General features: G+C 44.5%; 1 protein-coding gene across 5 annotated transcripts in view; it reads left to right on the forward strand.

Moving 5' to 3' along the window:
* Nucleotides 1–20,202, forward strand: part of dnai3 (dynein axonemal intermediate chain 3) — a 129,750-nt gene that overhangs the window by 18,556 nt on the left and 90,992 nt on the right. For 4 of the 5 annotated variants that reach the window (XR_003978896.1, XR_003978897.1, XM_030372664.1 and 1 more), the window contains exon 2: nucleotides 9,616–9,677. The exons of the other annotated variant lie outside the window; for it this stretch is intronic. Coding sequence is in view for 2 of the 4 variants with exons in the window: in XM_030372664.1 (XP_030228524.1) it covers nucleotides 9,616–9,677 (62 nt within the window). In the remaining 2 variants the exon portion in view is untranslated. The remainder of the gene's footprint in view (nucleotides 1–9,615; nucleotides 9,678–20,202) is intronic. 5 annotated transcript variants of the gene reach the window in all.

Consider the following 20,202-nt stretch of genomic DNA (forward strand, 5'->3'; position numbering starts at 1 on the left):
TATTTACTAAAAATGCAATCAATTTATATACAAATAAATGGTAACATATTGATCAGCAATGAGGTTGGAGTAGCCTACCCACATAAATAATTGTAATACACCAACATTTTTAACTGCCATACACAGCTAAACAAGCAAATGAAAAATGAAACACACACAACTGAAATGTTTATTAGGCTATTAACAATGTTATAAAATGATACCGTAATGCACCCGTTCTTTGTCTTTGGATCTTTTGAATAAATGGATCAATAAATGATGAATCGCAATGATCGCAAGCAGAGGAACGTGAGGAACGTCAATGTCATTCATGTTAAGAAAAAGGAAAAACCTCGGACACGAGAAGTTAACGGAGCCGTGCACTAGGCCCTCTCGAATGCCGTCCGAAACAACATTTGTTTCACTACGACTCTTTTCAGCTGCCGACCTCTCCTTCTCTAGCAAAAAACAACAACATAAAACGGCAAATAAAACGCTTGAGGTGGTGTTTCGAAACTTAATTTTTTTTTAGTACATGGCATAAAGATAATTATGAGCCTTTGATTGATATCCAGTCATTTTTTGCGGAGACACATTCCTGTTCCCCACTTGTATTGGAGTGAACGGAGATATATACTTCTGGGCTCGAAGGGCTCGGAAGTATGCACTGTTCCCGGGGGCTTGACACTATATTCCAGTATCCATACTCTCCGTACTTACTAGCCTAAGTTTGAGTACGTAGGGCGTTCCGATTCAGATCGGGCGGAAATAAGTGTACTGAAAGGACTCAAAACGGTCAAATCGCGAAGTGTGTGGCGATGTACACTTTTCGTACTCAACGGCAGCCATCTTAGCTACGTAGCGGAAGAGGGCAGGGCCAGGCTGAGCCAACGTCGGCGCATTTTCCACATAGCTTACATTAATAGTCATTTTGTAGTTTTTATAGCTTTTTATAGCTGCTAGGTGTAAAGAGTTCACCGTTCAAAGCGGGATGTTTATTGCGGGGGAGGAGCCGCGGCGGCAGTCGTGATCGTAGTTTCCAGTTAGTGCACCACGGAGTATTTGATTTGGAACAACACTGACACCTGAAAATCAGCGCAATTATGCCGTGTTTCCACTGCAGGGTGTGGTACGGTTCGGTTCTCCTCAGTCCGGTAGGGAGGGGGCGGTATAGCCCAGCTCAGTTCCGAGGTCCCGTTTGCACAGCCGCCAGTACCCTTTATGGTAGGCCGGATGTCGATCGCCGCGGCCGCTACGTAAACATCGTAAACAAAATTTCCACCCCAAGAATGCAGAGGAACGTCTCCACCTCCTTGTTCGCCCAAGCAAGCGTTTTACGCGACATGTTCATTGTAAAGAATAATACCTCGAGGCTACTGTTTGTTTGTTTTTATCCCCACGTCGCCCGGAAGTGACGATTCTGTCGACCAATCAACGGAGGGGGTGTGTAGCTCGAATTTACCAGCGCCCTTTCAGGCGTCTCAGTACCCCAACGGAGGAGTACTGAAGACGGGCAACGAGTACGGCTCAGTCCGGGTCACGCCCACTTTTGGCGGTGGAGACGCAATCCGTACCGCACCTTTGCGAACTGAACCGTACCGTACCCTGCAGTGAAAACGCGCCATTAGTGAATGTGGATAGTGTACTTCGTTTAAGTGTACTGATGAAAGTATGGATATTGGAACACGGCAAAGCCCCCAGGAACAGTGCATACTTCTGCAATCCACCAGTGCTCAGTGGCCAAGCCTGGTATTGCAGCTGTTTAAGCGGGCTGTGGATGGGTCCCTCGATTCATAGAGCCCAGGGGCCTGTACTACGAACCTCAATTAGAGGGTTAGCGAGGTATGTTGAGCTCAAAGCCTGGGTAAGCTGGAAAACGAAAGTCGATCTCTTTTAGTGTCGCTGTATCACCATGGTGACATGCTCGCAACCAAACCTGGTCGGGAGCAGGTTTTCAGCTTAGTCTACCCGGAGATCGGCAACTTAAATCGGCGTGCGCAGCATCCTAGCCCCTCCTCCGACAATGGCGTCACCATTTGTGGGTGTTCCCGTGGACCTCGGCGCACTTATCGTACAGGCGTCTCTCCAGAGACAGAGGGTTTTTTGGGCAGAACCGATCCCTTGGCATTGTCTGACGATCTTTTTGAGAGATACAGATTCTCATCAGAGGGTATTCGTTATTTGATCATCCTTGTTGGACTGTATAGGCAATGCTACACAAAGAAGCTGTGCACTTACTGTTGCGCAGTGTGTCTGTGTTTCAAGTTCCAAGGTGGCCCCACATTCAACGTACATTAACCTTGGCTAGTCAAGTGCCGTGTTGTCCATTATCCCTTACATAACCGCTATGTCAGTGACACAATTAGGCCTAGGCATTTTTTAATCTACAAATTCATATTATAGCTGTGAGAATTGTTAAGAAAATTCACCTCCATAGTCGCCCTGGAGTCACATGCCGACAGTCTCCTGCAAGAATCAGGGAAACCTATTATAGGACATTCTTTCCAAAATTAAACATTTAGAAGAATACATGACGCTTTGCTTTGATAGTTATATACCTCTGATTGGAGATTGATTGTCGGCGGCTCCTCCAAAATAATGTTTGTACCTTCAACTAAAAATTACTTTATTTACACTCAATCATTTCACATTTGATTAGCAAGACAATTAATTATGTCCATTGCCAATACATGAATACATTCTCATTACAAACGCCTTGAATGTCGAGGCAGTGGGGTCAGAGGACATCCCCCCTTCCACTCCTTCCATCGGCCGACCTTTGTTATTGGCGAGAGCCAGCTCCTCCGAAGTGGTGAAGGGCGGTGGAGCCCCTCCCAGTCGTATTAATTTGGGTTTTCTTTTTATTTGCTACAGGTAATCAACATGGGAGTAAAGGTTGGGGCCTAGGCCATTGCAAATCATAGGCTAGATTCACCTGAAATTATTCAAATGGATGCTTACAACTTACCACATTGAATAATATTTTTATATTTATTATGACTTGGCCCCATGTTCGTAGGAGTGTGGTAGAAATTAACCTTACATTCTATGTTAAACTATGATTATTATTAGGCCTACATATCATATATATACTTTAATGGTGGAGAAGAGCTGATCACCTCTAACCTAGATGTTGTGTGCCGTGTGACACCAGTGAGTGGGTCCAGGATATTCTCACCTGATGGGCCATGTGATACATCAGTCAGAGAGTCCAGTCTACTCCCATATTGATGTACTCTCTGAAGACAATGCTTACATTCACACATGTGCATCATCTCTGTTTGTATAAGGATAATATATGTTCTAAGGTCACATTGGGATTCAGAAGACATAGGAGTATGCTGACATCCACACAGTATGACCCTGATGAGAAATTCTATATTTGATGAAAGTCCAACTTTGTATTGTGTAAGAATTGGGGATATAAGGAGCTGTCCGGGATTCATTCGGTAGTGTGTATTCGCGAATACCATTCAGCTTTGTTGTCTCTCGTTTGCGGGTGGCAATAAACTCTCCATCTATACTTGACCCTGGACTCCCCGATTCCTCTTGCTTTTTAGCTAGTTGAAAGTGAATTAGATAAGTTATTATTAATGCTACAACAGGAGCGTGCTGGCACCACATCTATGGGGGTAAAAGGCACGATGATACATGATATTTTTTAGACAATATGCAGAATCTTTTCACTTACGAATTAACACGGTCAGCTATTTTTTGAACACCACCCTAGCCATATTATGGGCGACCGTGTTCCCCTTGGCTGTGATTTGGACTTTGAATTCCTCGTAGGATTTCATAATAATACACTGCTCGTCTTGGGTGAAATACACCACTCTCGCTCGATCATTTTGCATAAGGGTGAGTCAAATGACGCGATAAACGCCCCTTTTATGTGAACGCGCATTGAACCTAAGGCGGAAAACCTGGTTAGACTAATTTAATCTAAAGGAGCGTTGTGGTACCATTAACTCGGATTGCGAGTTGCGTTTCTGTCGAGCCAGATTTTCCCAAGAAAGCCTGGGTATGTTCAGCGAGGTTCGTGGTATACCCCCCAGAAGTAGATATCTCCGTTCACTCCAATACAAGTGGGGAACAGGAATGTGTCCCCGCAAAAAATGACTGGATATCAATCAAAGGCTCATAATTATCTTTATGCCATGTCCTAAAAAAATGTAAGTTTTCTCTTTCGAAACGCCACCTCAAGCGTTTTATCTAGCCATTTTATGTTATTATTTTTTGCTGAGAAGGAGGGGTGGGCTGCTGAAAGGAGTCGTAGTAAAACAAATGTTTTTTTTGGCCCGGCATTCGAGAGGGGCCCCTAGTGTACGGCTCCGTTTAACTTCTCGTGTCCGAGGTTTTTCCTTTTACTTAACATGAATGACGTTGATGGTTTTAAGGCACTGTGGTGACTTTATCACTAAAAGTGTTTTAGTGATAAAGGGATTTTTAGACTGGTTCAGCTGCTGCTCAATGACTCTCATGTTCCTCTGCTTGCGATCATTGCGATTCACCATTTATTGATCCATTTATTCAAAAGGTCCAAAGACAAAGAACGGGTGCATTACGGTATAATTTTTATAATATTGTTAATAGCCTAATAAACATTTCAGTTGCGTTAGTATTTAATTTTTCATTTGCTTGTTTAGATGCATGGTGTATTACAATTATTTATGTGGGTAGGCTACTCCAACCTCATTGCTGATCGATATGTTACTATTTATTTGTGTATAAATTATTGATTGCATTTTTAGTAATTAGTTGGAAGGAATCTGTTTCTTAAGGAATAACATTGAACTGTATTTTTTTCTAGGCCTACATAGATTTACTATGTTGTTGGTGTTATATGGAGCAATCTTTCATATTTATGAATTTAACTGCCAGAAATATTATTTATGTCATTGGAATGAATGGGCACCATTTTGGAATCCGGTGTCCATTCTATAATATGTCCATGGTGGTACATGTGTGGCAAAAGTGATTTGTATCCGTGTGAGGCAGAGCGTCCGTGGGCGGGACAAAATTGCAGCAGTAACCAATGAACATCCAAGCAGACCATTAAAAATTATTGAAGGACACTTGCGGCATGTTAATGCAATAATTTTGGGGGAATTCAAGGCAAGGCAAGGCAACTTTATTTATATAGCACTTTTCATACACAAGGCAGACTCAAAGCGCTTCACATAAAAACATTGTCATACAATAAAATAAAATAATAGATAAGTAAAAGAAAAACATATGCAAAGAAATGGTTAAAATAGAAAAAGGCATTTTAGTATTAAAATAGAAAATAAAGGCAAAGTTAAAAAAGCTTTTTAGAAAGTGCAATGTATTTAAGATTTTAGCAGAAAGCTATAGCAAACATAAAAGTCTTCAGTCTTGTTTTAAAGGTGCTCAGAGTTGGGGCAAGTCTTAAATCCTCTGGGAGTTTATTCCAGCTATTTGTTGCATAGTAATTCAGTTGAACTAAGTCATTTAATTTGATGTAATGTAAGATACCCAACTCCATCGTGTAGGGTGCTGTCACACCAAAATTGTACAGGGGGCGAAAATCGTACCGCCTACGTAATCCGCGTCAAAACATTACAAACATGCCTGGCAACGGACGATCGAACGTTGCCTGGCAACGGACGATCGAACGTTGCCTGGCAACGGACGATCGAACGTTGCCTGGCAACGGACGATCGAACGATGACGTCTATTATCTAAATTAAATTAACACACGCTAGCTAAACTACGATACACTTTAAACACTCAGTTTACTTGCTAAATTCGATTAAACAATTAAATACAATACAAATATACACTACAATACACTTTAAACACTCAGTTTACTAGCTAAATTCGATTAAACAATTAAATACAATACAAATATAAACTACGATACACTTTAAACACTCAGGTTACTAGCTAAATTCAATTACAATACAACTATAAAGTAAAAACAAGTGTTATCTGTATTATGTTATTGTGTCTTGATGAGCGCATATGTTTTTTGAAACCTGCCTGCATGGCAACAGACAATTGCGTCGATCGATGACGTAACGTTTCGATGCGGATTTCGTAGGCGGTACAAATTTCGCCCCTGGTACAATTTTGGTGTGACAGTGCCCTTGTCACACCAAAACTAGCTAGTAAACTGAGCCCGGGTTGCACCAACATGGATTAACTCTTAAACTGGATTAATTCAAGGTTTAACTGTTAACCGTGTTGCACCAAACTTTAAACCTGGTTTAAACATAGTTTAATATTAATCCTGGTTATATTTAACCCTTTGGTAATCTCAGTTTAAACTCCATTTAAACTGAGATTAAATTTAAATCCGTTGCACCAGCAATTTCAAACCTAGTTTAATCCTGGTTTAACAGTTATATTTAAACCACCTCTGGAGGAGGTTTATGTTAGGTTTATCGCTGTTTTCTTGACAACATGGCTGCATATCTTCGCTGGATGGCGTTAGAGGAAAGAGTTCCTCGCAGGAAAATTAGAGATAGGTTAAATCCAATGGAATTTTACGAAAATAGCGAGTTTTCACAGCGGTATAGATTCACCAAAGAATCTGTCATATGCCTCAATAGGAAGGTTGGACCAGCTATCAAGCATCAAAGTCAGAGGACTTTCAGTTTCTCTCGCTGTATTCCTCTCTGCTGCGCCGTCATCGTCGTATGGGTTAGGGAGGGGGGAAATCTGCTGCGGGATCATATTAATGATTTTTTTCGATAGAGGGTCCGTAATCATTGGTGGTGGTCCTCCGCCAGTTTTAAACATCCCCCTCCTCTCTTCTGCCGCATCCTTTTTTGCCTTTGCCTTTAAGTTCTTCCAGCAGGCTTTCAGTTGTGACTTGTCCCTCACCTCCTTAATGCCAGTTGAGCCATTGAAGCGCTCCGCTAACATGACCCAGGTTTCCTCCTTTTTTTGCAGCGTAACGCTGTCAGTCCTTTTATCCTCAATTATAATCCCAAAGACCTCCATCAATTCCGACAGCAACATCTTTTCAAATGTTGAAAAGTTCGATCCTCTTTGACGTGCCATCTCTTAATAAATGTAACAAGTGTTCACTGTCAGTGTCAACTGTAACAGTTAAGGTAATTAACGGTTAACTTATTCAAAAAGTGAACCGTTGTTTTTTTTTCACGATGTAGGCTAGAAAAAAGAAAAACAGGATATAAAATTGTGGATTATATTGTGCAATTTGTTCACATTTCGCCGGGATCCATCATGGCAGACTGAACACAAACTAATCCTATTTTAATCCTTGTTTAAACTAGGTTAACTAATCCAGAGTTAAAACTAAGATGTGCAACGCATCTCGGATAAATTATAAACCAGTTTAAACCTAGATTTTACTAACCCTAGATTAACCCTAAACTAGGATTAATTTAATCCATGTTGTGCAAACCCAGCCTGAGTGTTTTAAAGTGTATCGTAGTTTATATTTGTATTGTATTTAATTGTTTAATCGAATGTAGCAAGTAAACTGAGTGTTTCAAATGTTCGTAGTCTAGTTAGCTGTGTTAACGTTCAAACGCGACTCATCAGGTTGCAAGGCAGGTTGGAATAATCAAACGCAGATTACATAGGCGGTACAATTTTTGCCCCCGGTACAATTTTGCTGGACACCCTCTTGTCTACTTTCAAGACTCAAGAAAAGTAAGAGTTGCTTGGATGTGTGTGTGTAGTTTGAAAAATGCACTCCCTGCCGGCGACTTTCATTGGTTATGCTGCAATTTTGTCCCGCCAACGGACGATCTGCTTCATACGGATACGAATCACTTTTGCTACACTTGTACTATATAGACGTGTTGCAAAACTATCCACAAGATAAAAAACAGCTGAGACTGTAGCAGCAGATTCAAGCAGTGTATAACCGATGGACCTGTGCTCGTTCATTAAATGGTCATTGAACATAGCGATCTATATAATTCATTTGTGGGGAAATAGAATAGAATAGAATATCTTTATTGTCATTGTAACTAGTACAACCAAAATTAAGTGCAGTCCTTGTTCAGTGCAAAAACATCACATTGAGGTAGTACATTATAAATAAATAAAAAACTATCATCAACTAAGTACACTAAAAAACACATACGACACACCCACACAAACATTCACCATTTATAAATGTGCCTACACAAATGTGATACACTACACACTATGCTCTGGTAGCAACATTTAGTGAAGTTATGGCTGTTGGATAAAAACTGTTTTGTAGTCTGTTTGTTCTTGATTAAATGGACCTGTATCTCCTGCCTGATGGCAGTAGTTCAAACAGTTTGTGACACGGGTGTGATGTGTCCTGCAGGACGGATTTTGGCCTTTTTAAGGCAGCGGAAGCTGTGCAGTTCGTCCAGAGAGGGAAGAGGGCAGCCGGTGATTTTCTGCGCTGCCTTTATGTCCCCCTGGAGCCTTTTCCTCTGTGCCACAGTGCAGCTTGAGAACCAGACACACAGACAGTAGGTCAATATGCTCTCTATTGAGCAGCGGTAGAAGGACACCAGCAGTTTCTGGGGGATGTTGTTCCTCCTGAGAACTCTCAGGAAGTATAGTCTCTGCTGGGCCTTCTTCACTAGCCCAGTAGTGTTGACGCCCCAGGTCAGGTCCTCCATGTTCATTCCCAAGAAGCGGCAGTCAGAGACCCTCTCCACACAGACCCCGCCTATCATCAGCGGCTGGATGACCGTCTTCTTCCTCCTATAATCCACAACGAGCTCCTTGGTCTTTGTTGTATTGAGGAGCAAGTTGTTAGCACTGCACCACCCCACCAAACGCTCCACCTCGTCTCTGTAGGCGGTCTCATCCCCCCTAGAGATGAGCCCCATTACTGTGGTGTCATCTGTGAATTTGACGAAGGTGTTGCTGTGGTGGGCGGGAGTGCAGTCGTTGGTATAGAGGGAATAGAGCAGGGGAATCAGCACACAGCCCTTTGGGGAGTCAGTGCTGAGGCTGAGGTCGGTGGAGGTGTGGGGGCCCACTCTTACCCTCTGAGTGCGGTCCGTTAAAAAGTCCTTAATCCAAAGGCAGGTTGAGTGTGGTATTCCAATGTCAGACAGTTTGAGCACCAGTCTGTGGGGGAGGATTGTATTAAAAGCTGAGCTAAAGTCCATGAAGAGCAGCCGAGCATAGCTCCCCTGCTGCTCCAGGTGGGATTATGCAGCATGGAGATACATACATATTATGGAGAAATATTTCACAGATGTGCAACTTCTGATGCATTAGTTCACATTTGGGTTTACGAATACACAAATTTTGTGCATGTTCTCAGATTATGAAACACGGGTGTGTGAATGTGTTTGCACCACCTGCGCTGCAATGATTGTAGCAAAAGGGTCAAGTGCATGACTCTTTGAAGTTGTGATGCACAGGATATGATTTGTGAACCTGTATTACACAGACTTGTGAACTCGTAGACCCTATTTTGTGTTACCTTCATACCAAACCTGGGTAGATTTAATGTTTTCAAATAAAATGCGTGAATTAGTATAGATGTAACTGAGATACCAGTGACAAATTATAGCCAAACTATACTGGTATGAGTTTAAAAGTTTTAAAATGTCACAACATGAATTGATAATATTTTGACATGAGTGTATGCACAAACAAATTCTCACCGGGATTGCAATGCTGCTATGTTTACTTCAGCAATCCACTTAGATTTGAGATGGTCATCAAGAAGAGGACCAGTACAGGCCCGGGGGTTGAAGGTGGGATATGCACTCTTAACCCTTACACATTGGATGGTCATGATATATGAACTTGATGAAGGTAATGCTGGAAACATGAATGTTGTATTATCTATATCAAAATGCCACATTTATTAAATTCCTAAGGCATACACTCTGATTCACCAACAAGTGTGGAAAGTGTTAGAGAGACATGTAAGTAAAGACATTTCCTCCCTTCATTATTTTAATCAGAAGCATAGCCTAACGGTACGGCCACACCAAACGCGTTACTCGCGTTAGGGGCGTCCAAACCATGGACATAATAAAGGATGGACCACGGACTGGAAAATGGCCGCCCATTCATTCCTATGCAAACTGCTCAGTGGCGCATGGTAACATACAGGAGCGATTTGCTTCCGCGGTATGTGGCCAGGACACGTGACCTAGTCCGTGACGTACCGGATGCAGAGATCTTCTTCTTCTTCTAGTTTAGTGGTGGATCATAGTTTTTCCCCATATACCGCGACCTACTGGACTACTACACAAGAGTTTGTGACAAGGACGTTGACAAGGACAAGGACGTTGGCAAATCACACCCAAACACGGCGGCGTTTGGGTTTCCTACCTCGGACTCCAGCGCAGCCACGGCCGACAACTATCTTTATTCTGGGTGGAAATAGTAACATAGTTACGCCATTAAATGCATTTATGGAAACATTTTTAGCGAGAAATGTGCATTTTACTTTCATAATGTTCGCTCGGTGAATGTGAAGGATGTTTGGTTTGATAGTTATGACGAAGAGGGAACGCTCCGTTCACTTGCATGGACATGGACTCATCTAGCTGCGTTGGCGCGTTGACGCGTTGGAAGCGTTGAACCACCACTGGTCAAGCGTCAGGTTAGGCGCGTTACTCGCGTTGTCCAACGCGGCGGTTGGTGTGGCCGCACCATTATGGTGCGGCCACACCAACCGCGTTACTCGCGTTGGACAACGCGAGTAACGCGCCTAACCTGACGCTTGACCAGTGTGTGGTGGTTCAACGCTTCCAACGCGTCAACGCGCCAACGCAGCTAGATGAGTCCATGTCCATGCAAGTGAACGGAGCGTTCCCTCTTCGTCATAACTATCAAACCAAACATCCTTCACATTCACTGAGCGAACATTATGAAAGTAAAATGCACATTTCTCGCTAAAAATGTTTCCATAAACGCATTTAATGGCGTAACTATGTAACTATTTCCACCCAGAATAAAGAAAAATGTCGGCCGTGGCTGCGCTGGAGTCCGAGGTAGGAAACCCAAACGCCGCCGTGTTTGGGTGATAGAGTTTAGATCAGGTCAGATTAAATAATCTCGGATATAAATAACAATAATCGGGTTAAATAACTTCACATGGTGTGTCTGGTGTGTTTCCAGCATTCGCAGTGTTGATCAGCAGAGAAGCAGTCCGCCAAGACGTTGAGGTTGCTTAGCAACCAGAGACTCTGTCCATGCAAGTGAACGGAGCGTTCCCTCTTCGTCATAACTATCAAACCAAACATCCTTCACATTCACCGAGCGAACATTATGAAAGTAAAATGCACATTTCTCGCTAGAAATTTTTCCATAAACGCATTTAATGGCGTAACTATGTTACTATTTCCACCCAGAAAAAAGAAAGATGTCGGCCGTATGCTTCTGTGCAAGCTCACTACTCTCTGCCAGTGACGTCGGGTCAAGCTCCACGCTGATTGGCTACCGCGGCTAAGCGTCACGCGTTGGAGCGTTGAAAGTTCAATTTTCTGAACTCCGGGCGTTGGTGCGTTGGGCGCGTTACTGCGTTTACGTGCGTAATTACGTGCAACTGCCGCGCCTAACGCCCCCAACGCAACGCTTCAACGCTTCAACGCGTGTACCGCGCCTAAACCAATGGTTCCCTATGCAAAAATGCCGATTTTCAACGCCCCTAACGCGAGCAACGCGGTTGGTGTGGCCGTACCATTACTCGCGTTGGATAACGCGAGTAACGCGCCTAACCTGACGCTTGATCATTGTGTGGTGGTTATGGTACGGCCACACCAACCGCGTTGCTCGCGTTAGGGGCGTTGAAAATCGGCATTTTTGCATAGGGAACCATTGGTCTAGGCGCGGTACACGCGTTGAAGCGTTGCGTTGGGGGCGTTAGGCGCGGCAGTTGCACGTAATTACGCACGTAAACGCAGTAACGCGCCCAACGCACCAACGCCCGGAGTTCAGAAAATTGAACTTTCAACGCTCCAACGCGTGACGCTTAGCCGCGGTAGCCAATCAGCGTCGAGCTTGACCCGACGTCACTGGCAGAGAGTAGTGAGCTTGCACAGAAGCATACGGCGGACATCTTTCTTTATTCTGGGTGGAAATAGTAACATAGTTACGCCATTAAATGCATTTATGGAAACATTTCTAGCGAGAAATGTGCATTTTACTTTCATAATGTTCGCTCGGTGAATGTGAAGGATGTTTGGTTTGATAGTTATGACGAAGAGGGAACGCTCCGTTCACTTGCATGGACAGAGTCTCTGGTTGCTAAGCAACCTCAACGTCTTGGCAGACTGCTTCTCTGCTGATCAACACTGCGAATGCTGGAAACACACCAGACACACCATGTGAAGTTATTTAACCCTATTATTGTTATTTATATCCGAGATTATTTAATCTAACCCGATCTAAACTCTATCACCCAAACACGGCGGCGTTTGGGTTTCCTACCTCGGACTCCAGCGCAGCCACGGCCGTTATTTTCTTTATTCTGGGTGGAAATAGTTACATAGTTACGCCATTAAATGCGTTTATGGAAACATTTTTAGCGAAAAATGTGCATTTTACTTTCATAATGTTCGCTCAGTGAATGTGAAGGATGTTTGGTTTGATAGTTATGAAGAAGAGGGAACGCTCCGTTCACTTGCATGGACATGGACTCATCTAGCTGCGTTGGCGCGTTGACGCGTTGGAAGCGTTGAACCACCACACACTGGTCAAGCGTCAGGTTAGGCGCGTTACTCGCGTTGTCCAACGCGAGTAACGCGGTTGGTGTGGCCGCACCATTACACTAATTGTTCTGTTCAGCCTAAGATAAAACAATTATAATCTAGGATATCAATTCTCCACGTCAACTATAAAAAAGAATGGATTTATGTTTATTGCAATGCAAATACACCATTTAAAAAATGTATAACCTTGCCTACACTTTATGAACATCTACTTCGGACATGGCTCCACGCATTCGCCGGCTTCTTTGAAAACAAATGCACCTGGCTCGCGTAGAAGTGCATGGGGAAGGGTCGTCAACGAGTTGTTACGACAGTGTTGTAAAATATCTACTACGAAGCTGTAGGGGGCGCTGTGTAGAGAAATGTGGGTGCCAAAACCAAGAAAACAGCCAAGAAATGCCCGAAGTTGCATAGTGGGCCTTTAAGCTGCCGTCCAAATTACTTCCGTGTTTTGGTGTTGTGTCCCGCCCATTTTATAGTCTGTGCGCAACATGGACTGGACAATGATTTCTTCAGTTTATTTTCGTAATTACTTTGATTTGACTTGACAGTGCCACAGCCTATAACCTATTCTTGAAAGCAAAACACCAAGCTCATCGAGTCAGGGTTTTTTGTAACAGTTAATTATGTATCATGTGTGACAGGTCACTCCTCCTCCTGAGTGTGCTTGCAATTTATGTCTAGTGTGTACCCCTACTGTCCACAAGTACCATGGATATGGAGAATTGTTGCCATGTCCCAGTGGTGGTGGTGTCATATATATGAAAGAGGGCATTCAAATATACTACAATGATCAATTAGGAGGCGAAAGCCCTATTGGAAGTGATGTAATAGGTGACTGGGTTGTGGACATTAAGAAGTAAGCTATAGACCTGGGGTCTCCTTTATATCAAAGGGGGTCTCAAAGGACAGATATGATTATCAATTTCGGGGCTCCAACCCTACAGGAAAGAGACCCGTGTAATATAGTCATTTATCCATAATATCATCTCAAACGACTCCGTCGGGTTCTCCGACGTCTCCTGTTCTTCCACTTCCACATCAATCTGAAGTAGACTGAACTGCTACATGGAGGAGAAAGGGATTTTGGCCCACGATTGCGTTTTTAATTTGTTCTGACGCATACATAACTAGAGGGTGCACTGTACTATCTGTGCACGAAAAAGTTAGACAATCATGCTCTGGGACACGATTCAATAGATTAACGTTTGTGCGCATGAGCACGAAATCACGTGATACCGGGTTGGAATGGCGGTCTGGAATAAATGTTATAAGAATAGGCGCCGGAACCTATGAGGCCGCGGGGCCAATGGCCATCCCACTTCGTGAAAAAATAAATAAATATATTATTATATTAGTGCTGTCAGTTTAACGCGTTATTAACGGCGTTAACACAAACCAATTTTAACGGCGTTAATTTTTGCATCCCGTGATTAACGCTCTTTTGGCTTGACAAACGTTGTCGTTATGTCACCTGCTGTCTAGCAAGAACTAGTCACGTTAGAAAAACTAAAACACCATACCGGATCTAGCACAGCTCCGAAACGTTAGCGGCCCAACGGGAATTCTCCCGACTCTCCCGATTACCACTCCGCCACTGTGTGCGTGTGTGTGTGTGTGTGCGTGTGCATGTGTGTAGGCGTTATTCGATAGCCTGGTAATGTGTATAGGCCTACCTACGGTAGGAATATTCATACTGGTTTAAATAATAAATGTTATAGTATTTCCCATCTTTGCTGAGCAAGAGTTTTGTTCGAAAGTTCAAGGGATATTTAGAATAGAATAAATGTTCCATTAAATGATTAATCGCGAGTTAACTGTGGCATTAATGCGATTAATCACGATTAAATATTGTAATCGCTTGACAGCACTATATTATATATATATCTATATATATATATTGTAACGAGCTGGGTTAATGTGATTCTGTTATTATGCGTTCAGCAGTTAGGCAAATGTTCTCATGTGTTGGGTTATGCACTAATGTTATTCGTAGAGGTTAAGGCGAGACACTACAGGTGAATAGGGTAATTTTTTTAAATAATAGATATCACCATGAAACTTCCTCAGTTGATTACTTACACATGTATGAACAAAAAATGTATTACAAGTTTCTGAAATTATTATGTTTGATTATGCAAATGAGGCCTTGTCTAATTAAATATGCGCACATTTGCATATACACACAAGATGCAAACAAATTTACAGAGGGATTTCAGGATATCTGCTTTCATTACCTAGAAAATCAAAATATACTGTCTATAGCCTTAAAATATCGATTTTCGCAACCTTTTTTTGATCAAAATGTCACATAAATCAGGCCAGGAATGATTTATTAACAAATCCCTCTGTAAATATCTTCAGAATACTGCTAAGTGTATAACTGGAAAGTTTGGTGTACATAGGTGCTACATAGGCTGAGAAGTATCTACCGGAGAATGACAAAAAACTAATTTTGAGAAAACGGCATTTAAAGATTTGAATAGGGGAATTTCATACATTTCTATTGGAAACAATTGCTCAAAAACAGAATAAATGCTCAGGCCCTTAGTAATAATAATATAAACATTTCAAACTCATGAATTAACACAGAACACAGAACAAGACCATCAGCTTTCTATTCTAAATGTCCATTCCAGCACCATATGTAGGTCCCTCTGACAGTTCTTGCTGGTGCCTCTCCACTTTCTTGGCTGTGCTCACCAATTTTCGTTTGCGCTTCACAGTTGCGGACTGAATGGCATTTGCCTTGGACACTCTGAGCAGGTCTGCCTGCTTGATTGTGTTCACTGTAATGAGTGTGCTTTCCAGCCATAAGTTGGCCATCACATTAAGCATAGCTGAGGCACCATTAAAAGAGGAGATGGCCATGCTCGCTGCTGCCTCGACCCTGTTCTTACCAACAAAAACTGTTTTGGGGCATCGGGCCCATATGACAGAATTGAGGCACTCATTCACATTTGTGTACCACCATGCTGCATTCTTTTCAGCAAGCTGTCGCTAGACATGCGTTGGTAGATGGGGAGAAGTTTCTCGCCCACCTCTCGGGTGAGGTAATTGGAAGCATGTCGTGTGTGGCTTTCGGGGGTCTCACCTTTATCCTCTGCCCTCCGATACCAACACCAAGACACATTGCACCTAGTATGCAATGGTGTATCATCTGTGGACATGGAATGGAGAAGGCCTGCCCATATTTCAGCTTTCATTGCATCTACAGACCCCTGATTATTCAAAATAGCCCCCCTGTAATAATTTTGCATTGTTTTGCATTTTTTTGCAGTAAGTTTCCCCAAACCCTTGCCTCCCAATTTGCGCTCGGCACTAAATTTTCTGAGAGCTGTACCCATTCGCTTGTGAGCATGGTTAATACACTCCAGCTTCACAATTTCATTCCCAGGGTATGGGTTCAGTGATAGTACCTCCTTAAAGGCAGAGCTATCACCATCTGAGAGCATCTCAGTGTAGCGCAGCTGGTGGCGACTCACTGATCTGGCCCACATTCTCCTTGCTGCCTCCTGCTCCATTGCCTTACTTGAACCACTGAAATTCTTTGCACAGTCAGTGTGCTTCTCCCTCCAGCTGTCCAGTTCATCCACCGTAATCTTGCCCTCATTCACAGCATCTTTTTTTAGGACACAGGCATGGCAGAGGACAACACCTCAAAGTCAATTACCAAACCTGTGAGAATGTCTATGCATATGCCAATCCCATAATGGGAAGTGAAACCTCTTTTCTGCCATGTGCCATCAAAAGAGACACCGATGTTGATAACAGCATCAGCATCCTCCCTCAGCAACTCTGCCAACTCGGGGTCAACATCCGCATAGGCCTGCCTGATCTGCTCCCTGGTCTTGTGCAGTGACTCCAGTCCTCTTTCAATTTCCGCCACTAAAATAAAAAATGCCAAGAACTGTTACTTTATTGTTTACTTAGAGTGGCAAAAAGGACCAGGGAGCAGACTATGCAGCCATGTTGGGGCGGTGGTAGTGTAGTGGTAAAGGAGCTGGGCTAGCGTGCAGTATGTAATGTAATGTCATAGCCAATTGGACAAGCCAACTGTAAATGACTATAAAGAATAAGGCCATCCTATAATGTTATACTATTACAACAGGTATAACATAATAGTCTCTCTCTCTCTCTCTCTCTCTCTCTCTCTCTCTCTCTCTCTCCCTCCCATAAGGCTGCATTATTTCAGTGTCCTTTGTTTTTGCCACTGAACTGAAAACTCAAGTAAAACTGACCAATACAACACAATGTATGAGATGACATTTTATTCTACTGTTACAAATCCATCCTTGTTCCATCCATGACAATATGTTCGCTGTTAGAGTCTACAACAACACCATAAAATGTAACAGGTCATTAGACCTCCAAAATCAACATCCCTGTACCATCCCTGTTTCCATAGCCTACCTGTCACTCTCTTGTCATGCCTCTGGTATGTTTTCAGGTGAAGGGAAGGGATCCCCAACACCTTACTGATCTTCCTCAGAGCAGCATATCCCATGCCTAGTTCATGGGCCAAAAGCACCATGCGGACATTGACGTCAAAAGCGACGTCCCCTCTCGTCTCGCTTTGAAGCCGTGTGGATGTGTACACGCTCCGCCTATACCTGCTCTCTCCTTTGCAATTAGTGCACTCTAAAAGCAGACTACTGCAAAAGCCATGATTCTCTGGATCAACCTTTACAAATAAACCCGACGCAGTAGCACAATTGGGGCACAAGAGATCATGAATCAATTCATTCAGACGTGTGACATGCAGAATTAGCCATTGCTGTGTCGCACAGTCAGTGGCACTGTCACTCCCTCGGTTTCCCAACGACAGCTTACGATCAGATGTGCTGCTTGCTGGTGTTTTAACAGCTAATCCAATAGATCGCCTTCCCTTTCCACATCTTGCTATGCCCAATTGCTTTTTTCTCTCCCTTGTCATTTGCGGTGGTACCGGCATTTTGGAAGCTCCCGCGGTAAGCTAAACACGGAAGTGTCAAAGTACACCACGTGATGCGTCTGAGCGAATCACGTTAGTAGAAATCAGCAATAGCCGATGAGATTTCGTCATTAGCTTTAAAACCCCCGTTGGACATTCACGATTGGTTACTGATAGAAAGGAAATGCCGTTGTTTGGAGAACAGATCATTGTGCAGGGGACTCGGAGCTTTACAACAATACCGGACACGAAAGTCTTCAGTAAACAGGCGAAACTCGGCATGTCGCGTTGGAATGCTAACTTCTTGGTAAATTCGGGAGTAACTTACTGCTGCAAGTAAACAAAATGTATTAAAATAAACATCTTTGTGTACATTTTCAACGTTTTATTTATAGTAGCTTGAAAGAACACATATTGAAGGAGTAAACTAGCCCAAAATCTCAAAATTGACCACTGCATGAAAAATCAATGTTTTTGCCTGCCGTGTCTCGCCTTAATGGCGGATTGTCTTGCGAGAAAGGGGGGAGGGAACAACGTGAGGGAGGGTCCGGAAGCAACGGGTTGTTGGAGTTAAAACTGTGTTACGGCTAAATGTACGGCGTGGTAGCGGCCAACAGTGATCGGAATAAACGTTGGATTTGCTAAATAAAGAGCAGGATTGCAAGCCAGACATCGCCTGTTTATTCAACGCTGCACCACCGTGGGGTGAACGTTACACTGGTGTCAGAAGTAAAAGCAACGGACTGGTTCTTCTCCGGTGTTCCCCATTATCCTAGCCGTCTGGCGGACGGCGTCTGGCGGACCTGTTTGTACTGCCAACAAACATGGCACACGGGAGCGGAGCGCGGCCGAAAGTTAAGGTGGAGGAGGGGAGCTTTATGCCTTGTGGAGGGTCTGGCGGCGGAGTTTGAAAAAGCTGCGGAGACCAAGGCCCACTTGAGGGAGACGGCGAGGCGCATGGCTTACGACGCCGGAATAAGCTCCATCGACCCCCGACAGAGCAGAGGATATGACGGAGGCTTCGTCGCAGGCACGTCGGCTCCTCCAAAGCATGACAGCGGAGAGAATGCACAGCCTGTGTGGCAGAGGGGTGGTGCCTATACTTCCCGGGCCCGGTGTAAAACACCGAAGTTCTCCGGTAAGGCAGACTGGCAGGCGTTTCATGCCCAATTCGAACTGTTGTCACAAGCTGCAGGCTGGTCGAAGGATGATAAAGCGCTACAGCTAGCGTTATGCCTTACGGACGACGCACTCGCATGCCTGTTACTGCTCAGCCCAGAAGAAGATTTATGAGGCTCTTGTTGGGGCTCTGCAGAGACGTTTTCGACATTGCGAACAGCCCGGTCTCCTACACTCGGAACTTTCCATCAGACGCAGGCGGCCTGGGGAGCCCCTCTGTGTGTTAGCTAATGACATTGAAACTCTAGCCAGGAGGGCTTATGCCCACATGCCCCCGGCGATACAGACGGAGCTCGCCATGGACCAGTTTGTCCAAGCCATATCCCCCAGGGAGCTGCGCATTCAGACCCAGCTCACCCATCCCCGCTCCATACAAGAGGCTCTGGAAGTGGCTCTGGAGAGGGAGATTGTGGGGGGCGGGACCATTGAAGGCAGCCCTGAGGAGAGTGGTCCTACAGTGAGAACCGCTGCATGCACTGATGCAGCCGACGTAAAGCCTGCATGGGTGGCTGACATGACCGAACTAATACGGGCTGTCTCCATGCATTCGCCGCAAAGTGCGACACGGCCTCGCCAACGCCCCCTGGTCTGCTGGGGATGCGGACAGCCTGGCCATCTCCTCAGACAGTGCTCCAAGCATTCCAAAGACACGGGAAACGGCCTGGGACCCGTATAGATGGGACGGTGCGGACCCCTTGCTTTTGCCGCAAAGGATGGAGGGGCCCAACAGCAAAGACGGAGGAGAGGGGCTCCACTCCCCCCTGAAGCAGACGAGAACACAGAATCCACTATAGTGGTGGTTTGGACTCATTCTGGGAATTTCTGCCATGTTCCCGTCACCATACACGGGGCCCCACTTACAGTCCTTGTGGACACGGGCTCCACAGCAACAATGGTGAAGCCAGATGTAGTTCCGGTGGGGACACAGTTGGAGCAGACTATAGTACAACTGAGGACAGTGACTGTTGAGCTGGCCCCTATGCTTGGTAAGTGGAGGGTGACGTTGAATGTGGGAGATCTGTCAGTGGATTTTACAGTATGGGTGGCGCAGGTGTAGGACCCCTGCATACTGGGAATGGACTTTTTGAGGGCTGTGCGGTGTCTGCTGGACCTGGGGAAGAACATATTGACTGATACCGCCCACCCAGTCCCCAAAGCCCCACCCCCTGGTCAGGACAGCCATGGAAACACACTGCCATGACACAAAAACCCCAGTAGAGAGAAATATCCCCCCCGTTAGCAGCTTCCTGCCACTAGTGCCCCATGCCCCCAGCGACGGTCAGCCCCCCTCTGCACATGCTGATTCATCTTCCCCAGCCCAGTCAACTACGGTGGGGGAAAAGGACAGGTTGTCGGCGGTGAGATGGATATGGAGACAGAACTGTGACCAATTTGAGCAATTGCAGCAGGAGGAGCTGTGAAAATCAGCCGTCAATCCCTGCA

This window comes from Gadus morhua, chromosome 12, assembly GCF_902167405.1.
Source record: "Gadus morhua chromosome 12, gadMor3.0, whole genome shotgun sequence".
NCBI classification, from domain to species: Eukaryota; Metazoa; Chordata; class Actinopteri; order Gadiformes; family Gadidae; genus Gadus; species Gadus morhua.